The sequence below is a fragment of the Onychostruthus taczanowskii genome, unplaced genomic scaffold, assembly GCF_017590055.1.
Source record: "Onychostruthus taczanowskii isolate IOZ18803 unplaced genomic scaffold, ASM1759005v1 scaffold2, whole genome shotgun sequence".
NCBI classification, from domain to species: Eukaryota; Metazoa; Chordata; class Aves; order Passeriformes; family Passeridae; genus Onychostruthus; species Onychostruthus taczanowskii.
In genome coordinates, this window is record NW_024499239.1 from 15,048,376 (window position 1) to 15,071,400 (window position 23,025).

A 23,025-nucleotide genomic window follows, 5' to 3' on the forward strand; every position below is an offset into this window, starting at 1 on the left:
TAGAAAGTCTGTATCAATTTCTTTAGTTACTTTGTAAATCTGCTAGTAGAGAAGCTGAATTCAGAAGTCCTGGAAATGGTGCATAAATGTTTACCTGAAATAAGGATAAGGTGTAAAAACACACCAGTCTTCTAGATGGGGGAGCAACAAGCGTATTTTGGTTTCACCTTCAACTGTTGTCTGATAAAACCAAACCACCCATTCTTCACTTTGTGCCTTGCACAGAGGGAATAACAGAATATTTTACCTCTTTCCAAGTATGATGCAGGTGTTCTAAAACATTCAATTTTTTTTTCTCCTAGAAATAATATTTCCTCAGCTTCAGCTTCTAGGATCACAGATGTAAAATACTTTGGAAAAAAAAAAAAAAACAAAAAAAACCAAAAAAAAAAAAACAAAAAAAACACCAAAAATCTCTTAGAAGCATAGTGTGTGTAGTCAGTCCACACATTATATGCTTTTTCCTGGGAATTTCCTATTTCCTGGGATTCAGACATCCCTTCCATAAGCTGACTGATACTGGGGCCTGTGCTGGACGCAGCTTAAAAGAGGAAGGGCTTCCTTTTAAAGATGTCTCTGTGCATTTTGGCTGAGGTCTTTTCAGGAGTTGCAAAGAAATTTGGCAGGTGAAATGCAGCAGTCCTTTGAAAAGATGTTTTCTGATGTTTGAACAGCTCTGGTGGCCACTGCCAAGGAGGGACAACTGCCAGTCACTCCTGAACCCTTCCCAGCCCTTTTTGGGAGAAACTGATGTCATGATTCATCTTTGCATGAGACAGTGCTCATGTTTCCCTGCTGTTTTATGCCTCAGCACAGGAGGAGGTTCTTTGTTTTCTCTCCCCTTGGGCTCGCTTCTTGCAGTCCCATGCAGGGCTGAATACAATCTGGCCTATGGTAGATATTTAGAATCTGTTTGCTTGCTCTTCTACAGCTTTCAAGGCTTGCCAGCAATACTGTGGGAAGCCTGGAAAAAATTAAAGTGTTATTCTATCCTGAAACTTGTTTCTGCAAAAATGCTATTCTAGGCTTCCATGTTTATTGTTTCTCCGTGATTCTCTGCATGAAATTTGATCTGTTTCAAAAGGGGATGAAAAAAAAACAACAAAAAGAAATAAAATTTCTGATTACCTGTCCAGCAGATGCCTTCTTTGAGCAGACAACCTGAATTCTCTCTCTTCTATCTGACAATCAGAATCTCTTCTGTTGAAAGGAATCAAACCCAGCTGAGAATGGCTCTGCTGTGTTTGAACTTAAAATTCTTTTAGCTGAAAAAAATGAAGCAACTTGACAGCAAATTCACAGTGCAAGGTTATTTTTAAATGCTAGTATATTGGCTGGTTCATAGGGAAGGCAGGACTGTAAATAGTGGGGCAGGACCTGGGGTTTCCTCTGAGAAATACTTTTGTCACCTGCTTTCCAGTGTCATTCATTCAGCCTGCGGAATAACTTTTTATGTTTCAAATGCAAGTCACAGACCAGTTTTCCACTGCATCTTCTTACAGTAGCCCAAATCACCCCTGTATTAGTCCAGTTGGTGTGAACCCATGAAGATTTAAATATTTTATCTCTGTAAAATTCAGTGAAGTTTATTGTGGAATTTCCTTTGGAGGCTTCCATTGGGAGAAGATGCACATGGTACGTAGCTTGCCTTTACCTTTAGGCTGGTGACAGAGAAGTTCTGTAAGGGCCCCTGTGTCATAAACACAGAGAGGCACATCACAGGCCCTGATGTGAACATGACCTGCAAGAATTCTGGATTGAAAACAGCAGATTTGTTAACGGTCAGCTCTTGTAAACTGGTAGCCTTTTACTGGTGGTAGTCTCATCTGGAAACTGTTTCTGATTACATTCAAAAAACAAACAAGTATGTTCAATCAGACCTTCTTGATTCGGTGAAAAATAAAGTTCTTCTGACCTACAGCGCCATAAACAAGACACTTTAACCACTTTCCAAGGAACTAAGGGCTTGGCCATTATTAGTTAGTTTGGGAGTGTAATTATCACCTTACATATAATTAATAAAGATCAGTCTTAATGGACCTATTTTTTAAAAAAAGCATGGAAAAGCCAGGAAACTCAGAAGGCACATGTGCAAATCTATCTTTCAATTGTAGTTATATCTATACAGCACCTCTTGATAGTCATATTTGAGAGGCCAAAGAAAGGGGAGGGACTTTCTACAAGTCCTTGCAGCTGATTCCCCTGTGGCCTGGTGTCATGTCCAGGGCTGGAGGAGCTGCTGGCTCTGGTGCCTCAGTGCCTGTGGCTGCTCTGCCTCCGCAGTGCCCGCGGTGGGCGGCACGGGCTGAGCGCTGCTGCCCATCACCGAGAAGGTGAACTGGGCTTCACTGCACTCAGAGGGGTAAATTACTGCCTCCAGCCTCAGTCCTAGCTGTGCACCCCCTTATTTTTCTGCATTTTAAACTGGCTTTTCTTCAGTTAGTTAGTACAGCTCATTTGAAATAGGGCTAGTTTCCCATTTTTGAAAATCAATCATAATTTTAAAAAATTGTGGATACTTGTAAACAAAGAAGATTGCAGGGGATTATTTGTTGCAGTCATTGTCAGGGTTGGTGTTACAATTACTTCGGGTTTTAAAAGTCCTCTTGACCCATGACAAAAAGGATTTTTTAAATTTGATGACAACTTGCAAAATAAAATAATGCACTCTTAAAATAATGTGCAATGAAATTATTACCAAAATCTATCACTAAAATCTATGTTTTCATTATATCAAAAGCATCAGTAATCACATATTTTGTGCTACATTTTGTTCTCTTTGGTGCTACAACAGATAAGGTTTTACTAAGGTTGCATAATGTTATCCATGATAGCACCCAGTTTGCAGTTGTTGATAGCTTTGCCAGACTTTAACTGTTTGGCATCTCTGTGAGGTGAAGCTTTTCACACTGTTTTTCTTCTTAGTTTTCTTTTCTTCTTAGTTGAATCTGTTTTGGAAAATTTCAGAAAACATGATTGAAACACTTCCAGGCATTAACCAATGGGAATATATATTTTTTTGACAACACTGAAAAGTCCTGGCAAACCTTGCTCTGAATAGCTGTAGCTTCCCTTCCCTCTGTATCCTTTTCTAATTGACCTCTCAAGAAGCTGCAAAGGGAATACAGATTTGAAATTTGGCAGAAGAGTGCTCTTTGTCTTATAAAATTCTTACAAAAAGTACCACATTGTGTGAACTTAAAAATCTCTGAGGAAGTGTGATGAAGGCAGGTGGGAGAGTGGAATCAGCTGAGAAAAGAAATTGTTCTATCTTTGGAAGTATTGGTGGAAAGCAAGGGGAAAAGGGATATGAGCAGAGAAACAGTTAATTGAGGATGAGACACTGATACAAACCTGGAAGTCAAAGGGAGTTACAGGATTTAATATTTACTACACAGAAGATCAGGCCTTGGAATCAGCCTTTTCAGAAGGGAAGATTTGTGGGGAAGAAGGGTCAGATGTCAACTATCCTGCCACCGGTAGCAGATGGATTGGGAAAAGATAAGTGAGCAAAACTGGGAAATGACCAAACATTTTTTACTGATATATCAGCTCATCCCAAATGGGAGATTGTGCCTGGAGCACTGCATTCTGGAATTGCCAATGTATTCTGCCTCTGCTAATACACCTAATATGTTCTAAAATTTGTTTATGCTTGTGACTTGAAGCCCAGCAGCAATGAATTCTACAGCTTGTGCATTGTATGAAAAATTATTTCCTCTTACTGGGTTTAAAACTGTGAGCTAATTTTATTGTGTCCTCAGATTTTTTTTTTGTAATTTATTTATTACAATGATGATTTTTAGACTGAATAATCATTCTCTAATCACAGAAAGTCCAGAACTTTCATGACTTGCAAACCCCCATTGTACCCATCCCCAGCTACCTTTTTTTTTCCCTGATCTGAAAGCATGTGGTTGGCCTCTTTTATTACTACATATCATTAAACCAACATTTCCATGGAATTATCCATAATGGTTCAGAGATTTTTGTGCCACATGATAATAGCTAGGGTCCATTGTGGTTTAGATCTAATTAGGATTTTTTCCTCTCATATGCATTACTTTGCATTCATCAATACCCTCTGCTGCTTTATTGTTGTTTAGTATTTTAAGCTTCCCACAACTTTTGCATTCAGATCAGCTAGCCAGAGTGACTCTCCATGCCTGATAATTTTTTTCATGTTGTTATCCCTCTTCTTTCAAAGTCCTACAAGACTCTACCTAACATCTCAGGTCCTTGGGAGTTGGGTAGATAGCTTTCCTCTGTTGCAAAAGCTTGCCAGTTATTTCTACCCTTTGTTTGCTGTCTTTTAATGATTTATTAACCAAGTCTTAGGTTTCCCTTTATTAAAACTTAGAGTAAGATAAAAACTGTCTGCGTTTCACAAAAACACCCTCAAATGTTGTGGCATTCTCAGAAATTCTGGATGAACAAACACACATATACAGATATAAAATAGATGGACCTATGCACATAAGATCCTTTTTCTAAGTCTAATTCAGAATTCCATTATTAGTAATATTAGAAAATTTCTTTGTCCTTAGGCAGCAGAAGAACCATTGTCCACTATGGTAAAGAGCAATTGCTTGCAAATGATTAGACTTAAATGTTGGCAAAATAATACCTAAATTCTTAAGACAACTCTCATGTTTATAAATCAACACCAGCTGTTCCTGTTTATGCAATACTTTGTAAACATAAAAGAATAAAATAGAATCTGATATGACAGCTCATATACCAAGATTCAGCTTTCTGCAAAAACAAATCAGACCATTAAAAATGTGAGGTTTGCGTCAGATGTTCTAACAAAGCCAGCCAGTCTCATGATAATAAATGTAGCCATGTTTCTCTAATGCCTTTAGGCATATAGCAGGTACCTGGAAAGGAGACTTCTAGAGCTAAGGCATCAGAGAGGTTTTCTTGCTCTCCCCCTGGAAGGGACTAATAGGAAGACCCCCCCTCACAGGCAGCACCTGTCAAGCATTTCTGAGCCATGTCAGCTCCAAATTTGCCCTAAGTGCCAAATTCTGATTTCTGTCACATAGATTCTGTCACAGGAAGGGAAGTGATCCTCCCAAGTCAGTGGGGTTTTCTTTAGTTTAATTGTCCTCAGATCATCCACAAAGCTCTCTTAGGAGTGGGTGTACTGTACATTTGGTATATTCCTCTCTCATAAACTCAAAAGCTCTTGCTTATTTTGGTGATTATTTCTCATGTGCAGAGAGGATTAGATGTTAGCTCAAACCAGTTAAGTTTGAAAAAAAGTAAGATTTAGTAATCTCACTGCTAGGTAGATGGCCCCCAGAATGAAATGAAACCACAGGCTGCTTCCATGTGAAGTGTAGTGTGAAAGCCAGGCACCTCAGAGCAGAGTTTCAAACTAGCCCTTTGCTAAGGTGAGCACTAAACTCTTGATGGTGTGGTCTTCAGAAAAGGAGATTATTTTCTGGGGTTTTCTTGTGGAAGCTCAGCAATCCTATCAGAGCTGGGATTCACCCAGAGAAAGCTGCCTATCTAGAACCTAAAATTTTCTTCTCAAAAAGCAGGCACAGAAATGAGTTCTATTTATCCTCTTAATTTTGTCTGGGAAAGGTAAGAGGGGATGCTTCTTCACCCCTGATAATGTTTTAGTTTGTACTTGGATTGCCACTTTAGAAGTAAATCATGTGAATGTCCCAACTTACTGGATGTCAGGGCATGTTGCAAAGCAGTCTTGGTGTGTGTCAACTGGACTTCAAGGTCTCTGACTCCTCTTTGCCATTCAGCCCATGAGATTGGTCTTGAAATTTAACCATTTCTTCATCCTTCTTTGCCCTAAAAGATCCGTGTATTGTGGGCATTGGATCAGGTGCAGGACCTTGCATTTGGCTGTGTGGAACCTCATGTGATTTGGCTGTGTGGAACCTCATGGCAGAGTTTGTCCAGGTCCCCCTGAATTCCGTCTCATCCCTCAGGTGTGTCAGCTGCATCACTCAGCTTCACATTGTCTGTAAACTCGCTGTGGGTGCACCTAATCCCACTGCCTGTGTCACTGATGAAACAGTGCTGGTCCCAGTGCAGACCCCTCAGGGACACTGCTTGGCACTGGAGAGACATTTCGGTGGCCTTCCTACCTACCAAGCTCTGTGCAACATCTGCAAGTTGTTGCACAGAGCTTCAAAACTGAAGACAAGAAGTGCTGAAATCTCAGCTTTCCTGTTTAGAGATTTTCTGGGACATGATATTTCAGGGGCAGAATCCACTAAATAGAACACATTATTTTGGAACTCTATTTTTAGCTTATTTATTTACGACTTGGCAAACTCCTAGTCAGGAGGGGATAACCCTGGCCCTAGTGATAAGTTCTAACAACTACATGTTTATGCACCAGTAGGTATCAGGAGGTCAGTCATAAAAACCTGTCAGTTTGTATTACTTCTCTGTTGACTCTCTATCAAAGCATGAAGGAAATGGGAACTGCCATCTTTCTCTTCCTACCACTGGGTAGTATGTCATGAATTAGATAAAATAAGCTGATTTTTTTTCTTATATTGGTGAAAAATACAGTCCCTTTGAGAACTGGAGGAAAAAAACAATTAAATTTCTATCTAGTTATTCAGTTGCTGAAGCTGAGATACCACTTTTGCAGGTGAAGGCAATGGAAATGTAGAATACATGCTGCTTCTGGGCCTTTTTAAAAACACATGGGCAGTACTTTCAGATGCTTGTGAATCTAGTGTTGAATTCTGGTCAGGTCTCCCCTAAGCACATCTGTTTGGATATTAAAGAACTGTTAATTGTTAAGTTACATGCAACAGGGAATTGTGAAACTTGCATCACCTTTAATATGTTCAGGTCACTTCCTTTTGATACCAACACTCAAATCAAAGAAGCTGAATGAGATAAGAGAATAGAAATGATGATCATGGTTTCTTCTCCATATGAGAAATTTATACTCTGTTTAACATCCTGCTTCCAAGTCAGCTTCCATGTATTTGATATTGATGGCCATGAGAACGAACATACACAGTTAAAATATGTAAACCATTCTGTGCTTCTACCCAAAGCATAGCCAGGCTCTGAAGGATCATGCATTGGCTGAAATGTCATCCTATTGAAGGAGAAAAGAGTTTGGAATTCCCTTTCTTCCATTGCTCATGTTTAAATGCATTTCCTGACACACTTTAACTTCTCTCTGCAGCCATGGCTACAATTAGGTTAGACTCCTGTTCTTAAAAAAATCCCACACTTTATTGTCTATCTAGAGGTCGTGAAAGCTTTAATTTCAAGGTGTTTTTTTCGATAGGACAAGCTACAGAGTGCAAAGTCTACAGCAGAAGAATAGAGGACTGGGTTATTCTGAGCTTGTGTCAAGAAACCAGATACTAAAGACTGACAATTTCAGAGACCTGAAATTCTGTCTGTGTGCTCCAAGCACTGCACCATGCAGAACAGACACTGCTGCATCTCACCTCAGGTAGACCCTGTAGATCAAGAAGGTATCCAGGATTATTTTGATCTTTACCTGGATGGAAAAAATATTTTAATTTTTATAATGAAATGCATATATATATATATATAATGCATAGTAGTTTCCTTAGAGCTGTTTATGATAGTAGTAGTCAAAGTGGAAAAAAATGTTTCTCTTTGTTTTACCATGGGTTTAAGTTACTTTTGAGTTTTTCTCTTTAAAATCTAAAACATGGACACCTAGGAAGTACAAAAAGGACTACTTGATTAAATCTATGAAGTATACCTGGCAAGTGGACATTTTCTAGGAGTGCAAAAAGATCTTTTCAAGTAGGAAACGTAAGTTTTAGAGCAATGGTTACTTCATACTGTATCACCTTTTCACCCTACATTTCCTAAGGAGACATTTATTATCCCTGACTGCTGTGCCTGTTATCATAGGAACATTGTGGAACACCATGTTTCCTTTTATGTTTGCAAGGCACTGCTGCTGATGGCCTGATAGGTTAGATATTTCCCTGGGGCATTCTTTATTGTGAGACTCACCATGTACAACATAGACTGCACTTCTGTTTTCACATCCCATCTTGACCACTGGATTCAGCTGATATCTATCTCTATATCTATCTATCTATCTATCTATCTATCTATCTATCTATCTATCTTTATCATCTATATATCGATGTGTACCAGCTCACAACCCATAGGGTCTTTCATCTGCTGCATACCACATAATACAGCTGAAAATATTCAGTATCTCTGCAGTTTCTAGGCCACATGCCCTGGGCAGTTTGGTGTCAACTCTTTGACTGATTCTAATGAGTGCTTGGAATATTGGCAGAGGAATGAGGAGAGTAGTGACAGTGTAATCCTGCTTGTGGTCCCTTCAGATCAAGGTGCATGAGTATTTGCAGGGAGAGACAGGAAAGCTGCTTTGATTCTGTACTTGTTCTGCAAGTCTATTGAGAGTTCAGGATGTGAAGGCCTGTGATTGTCAGCTGTACTGGAGAGGGTGGAATCAAGTCAGAAGGAACTCAGTCCAGACCTGACTCCTTCCAGATGCTGAGCCTTTCTGAACAAGTACATTTACAGGAGTCCAAACAAGGAACTGGTTGCTTAATTCAAAATATATTTGATCCTCAGTACACTCCTTTGTCCTTGCTGATATGCCATGAGATATATGGTGTGCTCTGTGCTGACCTGGCAGTTACTGATGGGCTTCTTGAAGCTTTCAAATCTCACATGTGGAGGTTATAAAAAGTTCACACTCATTCTAGAATGCCTCAGGCCAGGGATAACTTGATATGTGATTTTAAGAAACAGATTACCTAATCCAGGAGACACTACTACTGAAGCTGAGAATATCAACAAAAATGTGTGTCTGTGCATCTGGTTTTAGAAAAATAACTTTACAAATCAGAAAGTAGAACTAAGAAAAGAAGAGGGAAAAAAAAAAGAGTAAGTGATTTTGTTCTAGAGCAGAGAGGTGATCCTTCAGTGTGCCAGACAGAAACCAGGTGATTGGAGAAGAACTGATTTAGAGGAGTAGAATCCTAAGAAGAGTCTGTACCTGAAGCCAGCACCCTCCAAAGAGCATCTGTGCTATTTTGGTATAATATTTTGTCGAAGACCTAGAGAGCGATCCAGCTACAACTAATTTTGTAGGTTCTGACAAAACATGAGGCAAAGAAATATGATAACATCTCATAGTGGTTGTCATTGCACTAGCAGAAAACAAGCTGCTTGATGTGGATCCATATATTCTAGGCTGAGCTTGACATAAGGTTCTCCTAGTCTAAGAAGGCATTAGCACTGAATCTTTTCTGATTTTCTGTCTCACTTTCAGATGACAGCTCCCTCTGGCAGTTAACACATTCCCAGAAATGGGACTGTGTAGTTTCTTGGCTTTGTCAATGCTATTGCTGCCATCTCAGTCTCTTTGGTACTATGAACACAAATCTTTTAGGAAAGCTCTGAAACTGTAGATGCTCTGGCTTTATGGCACTCTAGGGAATCACACTGTAATTAGAAAAAAAACAGGGTTCTGAACATGACCATTGTATATTTTAGTTAGAAATGCACAACTGTAACAAAACAGACAAACAATAGTATGCCCACGGTATATTTTATTGTCAATATATGAGGATTTATATTTTTGAAAATGAGTCTGAGCTGCTCGATAGGTGCACTTCTGAGAGCTCTTGAAGTTATTTCAGTCTCCTCTGCAGAAACTTTGTCCATACTTATCCATGTTATGCAAAATTGTTTACTTTCTTAAAATAGTTTTCTATGTGTTTGAGCTTTCTCACAGATCCATATTCTTTCTGGTTTTAAACATTTTGTATCAACACTGGTAGATTTTTTTAGGCTGTAGGTACACATATGTCTCTAGATCCTATTCCTTAGTTGGGGAGGAAGGAAACTGCTTTTTCAAAAGCTTTGCTTGCTCTTTGTCAGGAGATGCCTTCACCTGGCAGGCACTGAGGGTAAAAATCTACATCTGCAGTCCAAGGTGTCACTTGGCTATTTGACTAATGTGAAAATGAAAAATCAGAAAGACCATTAGTCATTTTTTCACAATGTAGCTTGTTGGCTGGCAGGAACACACCAAGAAAGACTTGAGTTTTGAAGCAAATTCACCTTTTCTGTAAGCAAGTTTTCTGAATTGTCACTTTTTTTGTACTTCTTTATGTACTGCAACTTTACACAGAGAAATTTTGACAGCATTAGAAAACAGGAAAGGCCAAATACCACTTCTGGCAAACTAAGAAACCTTAACTGAATCAGTTTTACTGATTTAACAGGTCCACAGAGTTTGAAGTGATTGGTTGTAGTTCATAGGAGGCTACTGTTGTAATAAAAAGATGTTTAAAATTTCATTAAATGTTTACAGACCCAGAGGTGAGGCCCCAGTGGATTATCATATACAACATAAAGACATATTAAAAAAAAATAAAAATACTACCTGTTATGAGCTTTCAACTGGATGGTATCAGGTCTCAGCTACAAGGATGACCTTAGTGGGTGATTTCCTTGACATACGTAGCTCACACTTGACTTTGCTTATTTTGTTTAAATTTAGATTTATACATTTTTCATGTTTAACCAGTAGGGTAGCTAGTAAATAGACATTTTTAGTAAGTAATTGCTCATGTTGTTACTAGTTGACTGACAGCAAATGAAATCCTATAAGGATTTTTATCCATACTAGTGGTAGTGATACAGCTAAGTGGCCACTTGGTAGGTGAAAGCTTTGTTTGTCTAGGGTTTTAGCATAATCATTAAATCACAGCTTTCTCTAATTGCTTCAGCTGCAGCCAAACTCAGTTGGATGGGATTCTGAAGCAAATGGAATTCTGTCACATTCAATATCAGTGTTTGCTTTATTAAACAGCATTTCTCTGGGGACCTGCATAGACTTTTGGAGTTTTTAATTTGTTACAGTATGTAGTAGCTGGCTTCTGTAAAGGAATTGTTCACCAAGCTGCAATTTTATTATTACTATTGATGCCTTTTTACTTTAAATGAGGTTGACAAGATAAGAGATGCCATTTAGAAGAAAGCTTTACTTACTTTCCTCAGTGAAGACTGAGTTTTGAAAGGGAGCACTTCTTGGCATGCATAAATTCTCCCATTTCTTTTGAAGTGAAAATTTAAAGTTAATAATTAAAACAAACACACAAACCCACTCTGTTATCACAACCTCTGTGCTTCATTCTCGCTATATTTCTTTCAGTGCCTTTCAGTACAGTATATCCTTTGATTTAGCAACCGTAACAGCCTTGTCAGTGATCTGTTACACTGCTCTACAATATTATAGCAGCAATAACAGTAAAAGTTTTGGTTCTAAGTAGATTTTTCATGGCGAGCAGGCAATTCAGACATCTCCATTTGAATCAGAATTTTAATCTGTAAATGCAAATGTCAGTTTAAAAAGTGCACTGCCTTGTGCTTCTCACCACGAAAACTTGAAAACTGTTGTGTACACTGAGAATATGCAGGTGTCTGGAGCTCAGCTCATCCTCACTTTGTCAAAGCAACCTCAACTCCTGATGATGTTCCTTCCTTAGTCAGACGTGGCTGTACCTGCCCAGTAGTGAGTTTATCTGTTGAGAAGGGTAGGACTGCCCCAACAAGAAACGGAGCAGCTGAGTGATCTGAGGGTCACAGGATAACGCATGAGAAATGTCAGTATTTGATATGTGATGTTTTGATCTAGGTTTTCCTTCTATTTCGGATTACCCAGGACATAGGAAGACATATTCTGTCTCTAGTTTAACTGTATTTTTGGATAGGAATTTTGTATCCAAATACAGTATGTAATTAAAAAAAAAAAAAAAAAAAAGAGGTCGTGAGGGCCTTTATTTGCAACTGTCACTAGCTGGGGAGTAAAGTTAGGAAGCCAGGCAAATAATCACATCTTCTTCATTTAAAGTATTTCATACTGGCAGAAGTCTTTAACCAGTTCTCCAACTTCTGTCTGCCACTTGGAGCTTTTTATATGAAACAGCAGGAACCTGGCAGCCTGGAGATCTTTGAGAATTGAGAGCAGAAAACTTGAACATCATTTATAGGTTTTCCTGCCAAGACTGTAAAAATCTAGACAAAGTAGATACAGTTGTTTCATCCAGCTTTTCACGTATTTTTGTCCTTCACTAAGCTCTCAAAGCCTCAACCAGTTTTCTTTCTGATTTTTAAATTCTTGGTAGATATAGATATAGGTATAGAATAGGATTTATCTTACCTACCTTTATCCCTAAAAAAGTTACATGGCTAGACTGAACCATTCTCTAGGCTCCCTCTACAGACAGTGAAGAGACAGAGATCTGCAGGAGGCTTTTTATCTCACATGAATTTAGACAACTCTCTTGGGGTGAGATGAATCCCAGCCCTGTTGTCACCCTCTAGCTTTGATTCAGCAAATGTAACAAGTTCCATTTCCATGCTGGGATTTGGAGCCTTGCACAGAATATTCCAACATCTGATTTCCACTTAATTTAATGGAAAATGAATGCATAAGTCTTTTAATTAGCTTTGAAAATCTCTGCCTTAATGTTTGATTAAGTTTGAATGCACGTGTTTGTATATTTAAAAATTGCAAGCGATAAATTTGGCTGCATTATTTTCAAATACCTGAGCATCTGATAACTGCAGTTATCAGTGGTTCAAATGGCCACTCCAGGTGATACTATGCTGTACTTTTGAAAACTGGAACAAGTAAATAGAGTCTGAAATATAGACATAGTAACTTAATACCTCAACACTGTCTTTTTTCTTATTTCTTAAGTAGTATTTAGATTCTGAAACACCTTTAACACAGATATTTGTGGATAGAGTGACATCATCACCTGACAAAAATGACTGTGATTAGCAGTCCTCATAAGTACAGAATGCACATGGGAATTAACTTGGAGTGTAGTTTTGCTATAAAAAAGAAGTAATTCTTTAAAATTATTGCAAGAGTGGGGCTTCTGATATGGGTTGAATAAAAAATGTGAATGAACTTTTAATGGACATAATTTGCAGGTCACTGTAATGCTTTTGTGAAATCATTTGTTAATTACCACAGTGGTGTTTTTTGTTTTTTTTTTTTGTTGTTTTTTTTTTTTGTTTTTTTTTTTTTTTTTTTTTGCTTAAAGAATATGCACTGTTTATGTAGCAAAGATATAGAGGGGTTTTTCTATGACCTATACATAACAAAGAACTCATATTTATGCTTTGCCATTGCTTCTTGCCGAAATTTCTGTAAGGTGCCATAATGTTTACTTCTCTGTACTGTCTGGAATTATGCAGTGCTTTTACAATTTCTTTGGGTGATACCTGGACACCCAAAACCACAGTTATATGATTAAACAATTACATGCAGCAGTATATAATTTAAAGTGTAGATATGGTTGCAAATTTTAAAAAGAATGGTTTCTTTCTTAATTACTTTCTCTTTTTCTGACTAGTTGCTAAATTAAATTTTTGTGCACGAGATTACCTGTCCTCTATAGGAGATGGGACATACAATATACTTGATCTTTTCCACTTCCTGTACCTTCCCAAGAAATAACTGCTCTTTTGTTAGAGCTGTCCATAATTTTGATATGCTCTTACCTGGTTGCAAATCTTAATAGGAAGTCATAATTTTGAGTTAATTAGACTTACAGACTAGCAAAAGCACAGGTGAATCTCAGCTCAGCAAAACATTTAAGCATATCCTTAATTTTAAAAATCTCTTGCTGAGTCTTAGCAAGAGTTTTCTCAAAGTCCTGTAGGATAAAGTTGTGCTAGAGTTGTGTATAATGGTCTGGGCTGGAGGGGACCTTAAAGATCATCTGCTTCCAAATCCCCTGCCACAGGCAGGGCACTTTTACTCGACCACATTGCTCAGAGCTCCAGCCAACCTGGCCTTGAACACTGCCAGGGATGGGGCATCCACAACTTCTCTGGGCAACCTGTGCCAGTGCCTCACCACCCTCACAGTGCTAATTAAAACCTGCTGTCTTTCAGTTTGGAGCCATTTCCCCTTGTCCTATCACCACATAACCTTGTAAATAATCCCTCTCAGGCTTTCTTTCTGTATATAGAGATATGTGTTTCCTTCTCTATATGTCTTTTCAATCCATATAATCTTTTCTTATGATAAAATCCACTCTTTGTAGCTGCATTACCTAGCCCTTTCACTATTTGATACTTCTGCAAGACTCTGGAATGTAACTGGGAGGATGGTTTGTCTTACCTGTGGCTCCCTTTCCCACCTAGATCACCAGATTCACACAAGGATAAGGAAAAATACATAGCAGAATAAGTTTTTTAACTCAGCTGAAGAGCCACTTATGACCTCTCAAAGTACAGTCTGTTGGATCACAGTTTAGACTGCAGTTCTTCCGAATCAGGGACCTCTGAAGGTCCCAGCTTTGTACTTGTCTCCAATACACGAGGTGCTTTTGTGAGACTTCAGTAATCCAAGAGGTGGGGAGAGTCCAGTGTGGAAGAATGGAGGTGTCAAGGACTGTCTTCATCATGTTCCAATGTAGTATTTAGATGCTGTTAGTAATAATTTTATTTTCACTGTAATAAATGATAGAGGGATTTGTGTTCACTAAATTTTAGAGCCTTGGGAGTTGGTGCAGTTGGATAGATAGACCTAGAGAGACTCATTTAGTAATCTTGCTGGGAATATGAGTTTTTTTCTGTGCCCTAGTGACACATAATATTTGATGCTCTATATTCACTCATGGCAATACTAGTTATTGCCTTTTCATTCGGATAGATGGCATAGCAGCTTCCATTTACTCATAGAGATGGAAGTAAACAAGGTAAAAAAGAAATCAGGTCAAAATGTCAGAATAAAATAAGAACATTTGTATGGCTGACAGTAGTACATTAGATAATAGACACACTTAATATTCCATCTCTATAAACCATTCTCAAAGGCAGAGGCTGTGGGGTATTCTCTGGAAGAATAGAGAAATGTAACTGTGGTTCATTTTTGATAAACACAAAACTCAGGTCTGTGATTTGTCTGGAATGATCATGGATTGAGAATACTACTAAGAAAATCTATTACTGTTTCCAGCCAGCCAGAGATATTTTCATGCCTATTGAAAAAAGAGCTACAATTTAAAACAATTTTGAATATGGATTTAGTATGTGCTGTATATATACCAAGTACTAACAGATAATCTGCTGTGGGTGGAAGTGTATAGCTCTGTAAAAACTGCACAATTTGGTTGTTAATGCCCAGTCTTTTTGTTCTCACAGCCAGAATATAGGTCTTCTCCTTAGAGACCAAGTGCAATCTTATCCCATATATTTTAAAAGGACAAAAGAGCATCTTCTGCTGGTCAGCGATGATATTGCTGTGAAATCTCAAGGATGGTGCCACGTTGGCAGTAAGGAATTGGCAGTGGGGTGTGTCTTAAGCCCAGCTTCACTGCTCTTTTTCCCCCTTTCTTTCTCCTATCCATTCTTGTGCACAAGTTTCAGGAATGGAAATAATGAATTCAAATTAAAGAAGCCAGTGAAATGACACATTTCACAAGTTGACTCCTTCTGCTCTGTACTGCTTACAGACAAGTATTGAACTGCAGTCTCCTGTCTGCTGCAGGTGAATAGTCAAACCTGTAGAGAGTGGATATTTAAGAATTCATTTCTCTTTTGTCCACAAGCTTCAGTAAAATTTACAGACTGACAAATAATAGGTTTTAGACCAGGCATTCTTCTCTGATTCTGTTATTAGACTGAGCTGGGTATGTGTCTGTCTTATCCTTTCCTGACAACTTAAGTTAAAAATCTCTGTAATTTTAAGAACTACAATTTTAAAAGGATATCCAAATTGTTATACATGTAGCATCTGTGTAGATGGAAAAATCAGGTGGCTTAGATGTAGTGGAATAACTGCTCCTATAGAGCTGTGTGTAGACTGGTCTTGCTATTTGCCAGCCCAGTGAGTATTTCCCACAAATACTCTAACAAAAGGTACCTAATTTGGGCATATGTTACTGGAAAGGGTCAACCATCCTTCTGAACACAAGAAAAATATTAGTTGTCCTTATTTCAGTGTCAGTATGTTTCAGTTAATCTGAACCTCTGGTAAAATCTCCCAGTGTGGACTTGCTATTTGTGACATAAAAGTGACATTATCTCAAAGCTGTATATCTGCAAAGCTGAGTTGTATGGCCAGTGTCATTACAGCACAGTGTTTCTGCTAAAATTATGCTGATTCTCATCTGCCTGGGTTCAGAGTACAACAAGAAAATGGCATGGATCAATTTGTGTATTTTGCAAAGCCTCTCTCTTTTTCTATTTTATTTGTTTGTTTCTCCCATTTGTATCTGAAATCAAATAATTCATGTTTGATTTTCTGTTGCCTGATATTGTACTGATTTACAGGCAATAAAAATAGGATCCTTGATATATTAGGCATTTCCAGTGACTGTGTAAGAGTATCTCCCTATTATGGGCCTTTCCCTGGAATTCCTTTGGATTTTTAAACCTACTCCAGATTTACATGAGAAACAGAGATGTTGCCCCCATTTTGCACCCCAGTCAGTCTCTCTGAGGAGGTATTGCTGTGGGGATCTGTTGCAAGACTGTATTTTGCCTTTTCAATAAAACAGAAACTTGGTGTTGCTTCTTTACTGTACAATTGAAGATAAGTTCCTAAGTGGAATGTAAACAATAGTTCAATTAATTATTAAGTGAGCTGGAGAGACTGATATGTTTTGGGCATTGAGCGGAGTTTTGGCAAGAAGTTGCAAGTGTATAATGGAACAGAAAACTACTTATGACCAAAGCCAAGTCTTAAAATCTTTTAGCCAGTTTTACTACACATTGTTTGAGAGATGGAATCCAGCCACACTAGTAAGTGAAGTAAAAGAAAGCAACACCATTAAAACTGTGAATATGTGTGAAATAACAAATGGAAGGAATAGAGTCGGGCATTCCTGGCAGGGAAAGGGAGATGGAGATTCTGTAAAATACCACTAGGTGCCAGATTAAAGGTATATTTAATTCTGTGTAAACTATGCTTTATGTTTGAAATAAAATAAATGGGATAGAATAACAAATGGAAAAGCAATGGAAGAGGTTCTTAAAAACTAGCCCTGAGTAACCAGATTGGTCCTCTTTCTCAAGTACTTTTCCTAACTATAGGGTACCACATATTAGCAGGGATACTGGGAAAATAGGAAAGGTTTGCATCTTCTTGTGTAACAGACAGCCATATACGGGTTTCCCACCTACATACGTGTGAGCATTTCACTCTTCCACTCTGTTCATACTGTTTCCAGGAAAACCAATCTAGGACTCAGTCTCTGTAGTCCATACTGAATGTATACAAATAACAAAAAGCCCTATGCCAGATTATAAAACCATTGTGCTTTGTAGGCCCAGACCTACAGATGAGTACTCAAATTTCCAAATCTGCAATTAAGATATATAGATCCCTATTAATTTGTTACTCATAAGCAATTTTTATCAGAATCTTAAATATATTAGGTAGGGACAATATTGGTCTAATTTAGAACTACAGGGGAAAAATATTGGTTTCTTATATTTGGACATTTTATTTTTCATGGTTTTTCTGTCTGCTTTGAGTATAAACTTCAATGTGAGATTTTTTTTTTAATACTTGTGAGTTTTGTAATCTGTAATGGCTGTGGAGGTTTTCCAGGTGTATTTAATGGCATAATCTTATCCTGAACTGCATTTTGAAAGCTCAAGTCTAGTTTAATTTGCTGGGAACAGGAGGAGGGAAGGAATGCCGTTCTTTCCTTAGGGAGATAGCAGTTCCTTGTGCAACATTAACTTAAAAGAATATGAGACACATATACGTTGCCAACAGGAATGTAGATGTATAGAGTTCTGAAAATAGTAAGTGTCAATAGGGAAGGGTTGCAGATGCCAGAAGAAAAATGTAAGCTCCCAAGTGCACACTCTCTTTTTATTTTTACCTTGTCCAATGCCAAGATTGATGTTTAAAATTCAGGTTTTCCCTAAAAAGTGATTATTAAAAAAAGGTCTGACTTCAGAACAGATGTGTTTCCTGTGTGTATTCAGAAGTGTATTTATTTGTTTCCGTAACTCTGTTTGAATATACTATTTTCACCTGTTGGACATGTGCAGCCAAAAGCAGTGTGAGGGAGAAACCAAATTCAGGTTCTCACTGGGCATGAGCTGTGGAGCTGCTGTACAGGGGAGGTTCTGCCAGTGGCTCATGGGCAGCAGGATCTCCATACCCACTCCCCTTGGGAAGACAGAAGTTGTGCTCTGCAGCTCTTTTCCCTGTGCAAAACACTAGCCTAGAAATTTGTAACAGGGCATTAATCCACTCAACCTGCAATGGCAGCAAACTGAACCAATTATTACTTCTTCTATCTGTGTTAGCCACCAAGGACAAGCGTTCACTCTTCTTTATAGCAATCTTTTCATATAGTTGAGGACTGACATCATGTTCCCTGTGAGTTTCTTCTGTCTTATACAAAACACAGCTAGATCCTTCTACCTTTCTTCCTCTAAGTCTTTTTGGGTTGGTTGCTTTGTTTGCATGTGAATTTAAACTCATTGATTGCTGTGGTTCTCAGCTAATTCCTTTAAGAGTGGATGGCCCAGACTTGGCCATAGTACTCCAGAAGTGGACAGACTATTCCAGCTGAAGTCTTTCTAGAGATGTGTTTGCTGGAGTGGAAGGGTATTGTATCTAAGACATTTGCCTTATTTCCAAGAGCAATTGATTGCTGACATATTTGCTTCATGATCTGGACCATTTTCTACGGTACTGCTTAGTCAGTTATTCCCCATTTTGTTTTTGTTCTTTTGTCACCTGACTTTATTGAATTTCACCTTCATTCCAGATCATTTCTCCAATCTGTCAAAATCATTTTGAGTTCCACTTCTGTCCTGCAAGGTATCTGCATCCTTTAAAGTGTGATTTCATGTACTGGCTTTTTACGTCAGTCCGTTCTGCCTTCCAAGTCATTAAAGAAAAAAAAAAAAAGAATTTGGAGGAAATGCCATAGTCTCAGTTGGCCTCATATTCCAGTTGCAAGATCTATCACAGGCAAGTGGAAAAGCCTCATTTAGCTTGCAGACTCTTAATCATGTAAGTGTGCAAGGTGTAAAGAAGAACCCAGCTTGACTCTCAGATCACACAGTGAACATACGGGACTTTTAGATGGAGGGGAAAAAAGAACATCATTGTACTTAAAATCTGATTACCTTTGCCAAGGAAAATCAGAGTCAGGAAAAAATATTGAAACAGTAGGATTCCATTTACTTGGAGACCCTATTCAGACTTGAGCCATGCTTCAAATTACAAATAATACCAGGGGTGGAGGGGATCAGAGGGAACAATGACAGTTGTTGGAAGAAGTCGTTTTGCTGCTTGGGTACCTGGCCACAGCAGCACAGCATCTTCACTCCTGACCCAACTTGTGGCTATGTCTGCCCTCTTCTCTCCTGTGACCTATTCCTTAAATTTATTTTAATACAAAATATTTTTAGAGAAATAATATTTTTTTGGTTATGTTTAGGCCATTATTTCAGTGTTTGAGCATGTGAGTGCACTATGTGAAAGGGAGGTTGCCATGGTAATTTCTCATTATTGTTGAATAGAAAAATAATTACTCTGGCGAAATCCCCCATAACCTGTCAAAGCATAAGTTAAAGATGCCTGAGGGCAGTCTTGCCTTCACCATCCCCATTTTGCAAAAAAAAAAAAAAAAAAAAAAAAGGGTTTTTTTTAATAACTGGATCCTAGTCTGGTTTGGCTGGGGATACCTCATTGGGTTTTGTTCACATTTGTATTTGAGAGTAGGTGGGCCCACCTGTGACAAGGGTGTGGCAGAAAATTAATCCAGCAGAGTATTTCAAAGGTTGACAGGATTTATATACTCTTTTTTAAGGTCGAGTTTTCTTTCTGGGGTGGGGTATTGCATTTTATATTCTTCTTTCTTCCTCACCTAAAATATGCAAAAGCTTAAGATAAAGACTTTGGACTGTGTTCAAACTGTGAGAGAGTCTGGATATTTCATCCAGCCAGGGAGGGAATCCACAGTAATTCCATTTCCACATTCTTGCTTTCAAGACTTCTTGGGAGCCCGTGTGAGTGCGGATATGTGTGGCTTTGAGGAGAGGCCCTGCACTTTCCCTGCTCTTCTCTATCTCTCCCACATGCAGTTAAGTCCTGGCTATGCCATGCTGTCCTTTCTGTTCCCATGTCATTGGATGCACAAGTGTAGCTCCAGTGATACTCTACCGCATTAACAAGAGCTGCAAATGTGGTGTGTGGCATTGCTAAAATTCTTCCCTCCACTCTTCCTTCCCTTTGACAAAAGGTTCAATGGTTCTGCAGCCTCTCTTTAGTCAAATGGCAGAGTGGGAGCTCATAGCTGCTTGTTGGACAATGCACTCTTGTTTGGGCTTGTAATGCAACCCCCAGGCTGTGCTGAGTGCAGGGCCCTCTGCAGAGGTGTGGTGAACACCTCTGTGTGTTTCATGCTTACCACTGTGTATTTCATGCTTACCTCTGTGTATCCCATGCTTACCTCTGTGTATTCCATGCCTAACACTGTGTATTCCATGCTTACTGTTGTGGCTGCTTGGCTACTCAACACAGCAGTGTTTGCACATGGGAGCACTCATCAGGTTTACAGCAGGAAAGAACAACAGCTCTCTGTGACAGCAGATTTCTGAGATGTGGGGACAGCTTTGATACCTCTCTGTGTGACTGAATGGCAGGGCTGTATGATCCTGTCACTGCCAGGTTGGATGAGCCTTGGCAGAGAAAGTGTATTACAGGCTCTGACTCAGACAAGAAGTCTCTCTAGGGTCTCTGGAAGGAACCAGATTGTTAAAACCTGTCCTTACCATTTCTCCATTGGATGCTTGACAAAAACTCAAAGTGAAATTGAGAGGGAGGAAGTATACCTTGCTTAACATTTTGGAGTGAAATCCAAAAATAACATCATCAGGAAATACAGCAGCAGAACTAAAATCCCCAGATTGCTCTGCATGTGTACATAATGAATATGATAGATGCATATTTTCTTTTAAATTGGCATTTTATCTCAGGATCTTTTTCCTGTGAAGCAAACTTTTGTTTGCTTCATCTCTGGCTTAGATCTGTGTTGCTCAGGCATTAAGAGGTGCTCAGACCTCACTCTGCTGAGTGAACCTGGCCTTGCTCACTGGAAAAGAAGGTGCTGTGAGTGGGATAGAGTGGAGTACAGCCAGGGCATCTTCAGAGGTGTATTTCCAGCTTTGTTACTGACCTTGTGTGCTACAAGTCTTGGGGCCTCAAAGGAGCAGAAGAGACTGAACCAAAAATTTCTAATCCAGCTATTAAATATATCCATAGATTTTGAACGAAACATGTGGTGGGTTTTGTGTTGCCCAACTTGTGCAAAACCCTTGCAAGCTAGACCACTTGCTCAGGTGGTAGACATTGAGGTTTGGGTGCTTGTTGTTGATCATCCAGGTCTGAAAATGCCTGGTTCAATTGTTAAAGTCAAGGAACTACCTATAGTGCTGTGTTAGTATGTGTTTTACATTGTTCACTATTTTAATAATTGCCCTGCTCCAGCTATGTGCATTACTGTAAGTCTAAGTATGCACAAGTCATCTTAACATTTTTTTTTTCACTTCTTGTATCACACTTAAAAGTAAAGATTTCTCACAACAATTACATTTGAGTAACTAGCTGGTATTTAATCAACCTGAAGTATTGTATTTATATTAAATGCACTGGAGTAGAATGGCCATTATATTTAGTTTCTAAATAACTTTCTTGTCATCTTGTGCTGATGATGAGATTATGTAGCATTATAGAATTAAGTACTGAAGGATTTTTCATTACCAGGACCAAGCATTTGAGACACATAGCCCAGAAAAGGAGGGAAAACTCATAATTGCTTTATTTGCCATTGATTTATAAAACCATATCTAACATTTAGAGAAAAAATGTTATGGAAAAGTTTTTACATATTTAGTATGCTGGATTAAATGAAAGTTTATTGTACAGTAAATTAAGCATTTCATGTTTTTTTCCTAAATTAGAACTAGAACTTTATCTAGGAAAAATTAGTTTGAAATATCATATAGACATCTGTACCCCAAAACCACAAGTGAAGGAGCCAAACTAGGTGTGATCCTGTTGAATTTCTTTTACCACAGATAAACATATTTTCATTTTGCCTCCTGTTAAGTGAATGATCTGTTGCTTCCTAGGATAGTGACAACCTCTGGTGGGATGCCTTTGCAACTGAATTTTTTGAAGATGATGCAACCTTAACACTTTCATTTTGTTTGGAAGATGGACCAAAGCGATACAGTAAGAAATGTATATTTTTTGTTCTAATGTTAAGTATGAGTTTCTAAAAACAGTTTATCTGTACAAGACAGATGCAACCCTGGCAACGACACAGTCACTTGTGTATATTCAGTGACTATTAAGTTACATTAAAGAATTCCATGAATTAGGAATCAATTTTTTTATGGAATTCCTCTGAGTTTTATTACATGAAAATAAATTATTTCTTAGTGGAATGAAGCAAATTGTAAAATACAATCTTTGGATTTTTTTTTAATGTGCTTTGTGGCTGTGCTTGCACTCTTTGGTAATTTGTCTTCTGCAAAAATTCAAGTGTTGAGTCTCGTTCACAGAAAGGGAACTTCATAGCAAATATCAGTATTATTGCTGGAAGGGCTTCCAAAATTAAAGAGGGATCAGAAAAACAACAAAATAAAATCTCTGTCCTTGCTGATGTAGATAAGTGTTATTCCATCAACAGTGTGGATCTGTGCTGCTTGCCCACATTAAGGATCAGCCTTGGATGCTGTCTGAGCAGCAGTGGAAGCCTGGAATACTCTCCACTGAGCACTAAGTGAAAGCTTGAATAAAAGTGAAGCCGTGAATAAATCTGATGGCATTGGAATCCATTGCCTCTACATGCTGAGCAGCAAAAAGGGACAAAATTCATTGAATAAATTGTTTGAAGTGAATAATTCACTCAGCTTTAGCACCAAGCAACAGAGAGGGAAGTAAATATTGAAAAACTGCACTGCCAATTGTTTGACTCCATTCAG

At 38.4% G+C, this 23,025-nt stretch overlaps 1 protein-coding gene across 14 annotated transcripts in view; it reads left to right on the forward strand.

The window, feature by feature from the left end:
* LDB2 (LIM domain binding 2) overlaps window positions 1-23,025 on the forward strand; it is a 213,413-nt gene that overhangs the window by 50,665 nt on the left and 139,723 nt on the right. For 8 of the 14 annotated variants that reach the window (XM_041402457.1, XM_041402458.1, XM_041402449.1 and 5 more), the window contains one exon: window positions 22,168-22,279. In XM_041402457.1, coding sequence (XP_041258391.1) covers window positions 22,168-22,279 — 112 coding nt within the window. The remainder of the gene's footprint in view (window positions 1-22,167; window positions 22,280-23,025) is intronic. The other 6 variants (XM_041402460.1, XM_041402459.1, XM_041402461.1 and 3 more) reach the window with 1 other exon arrangement.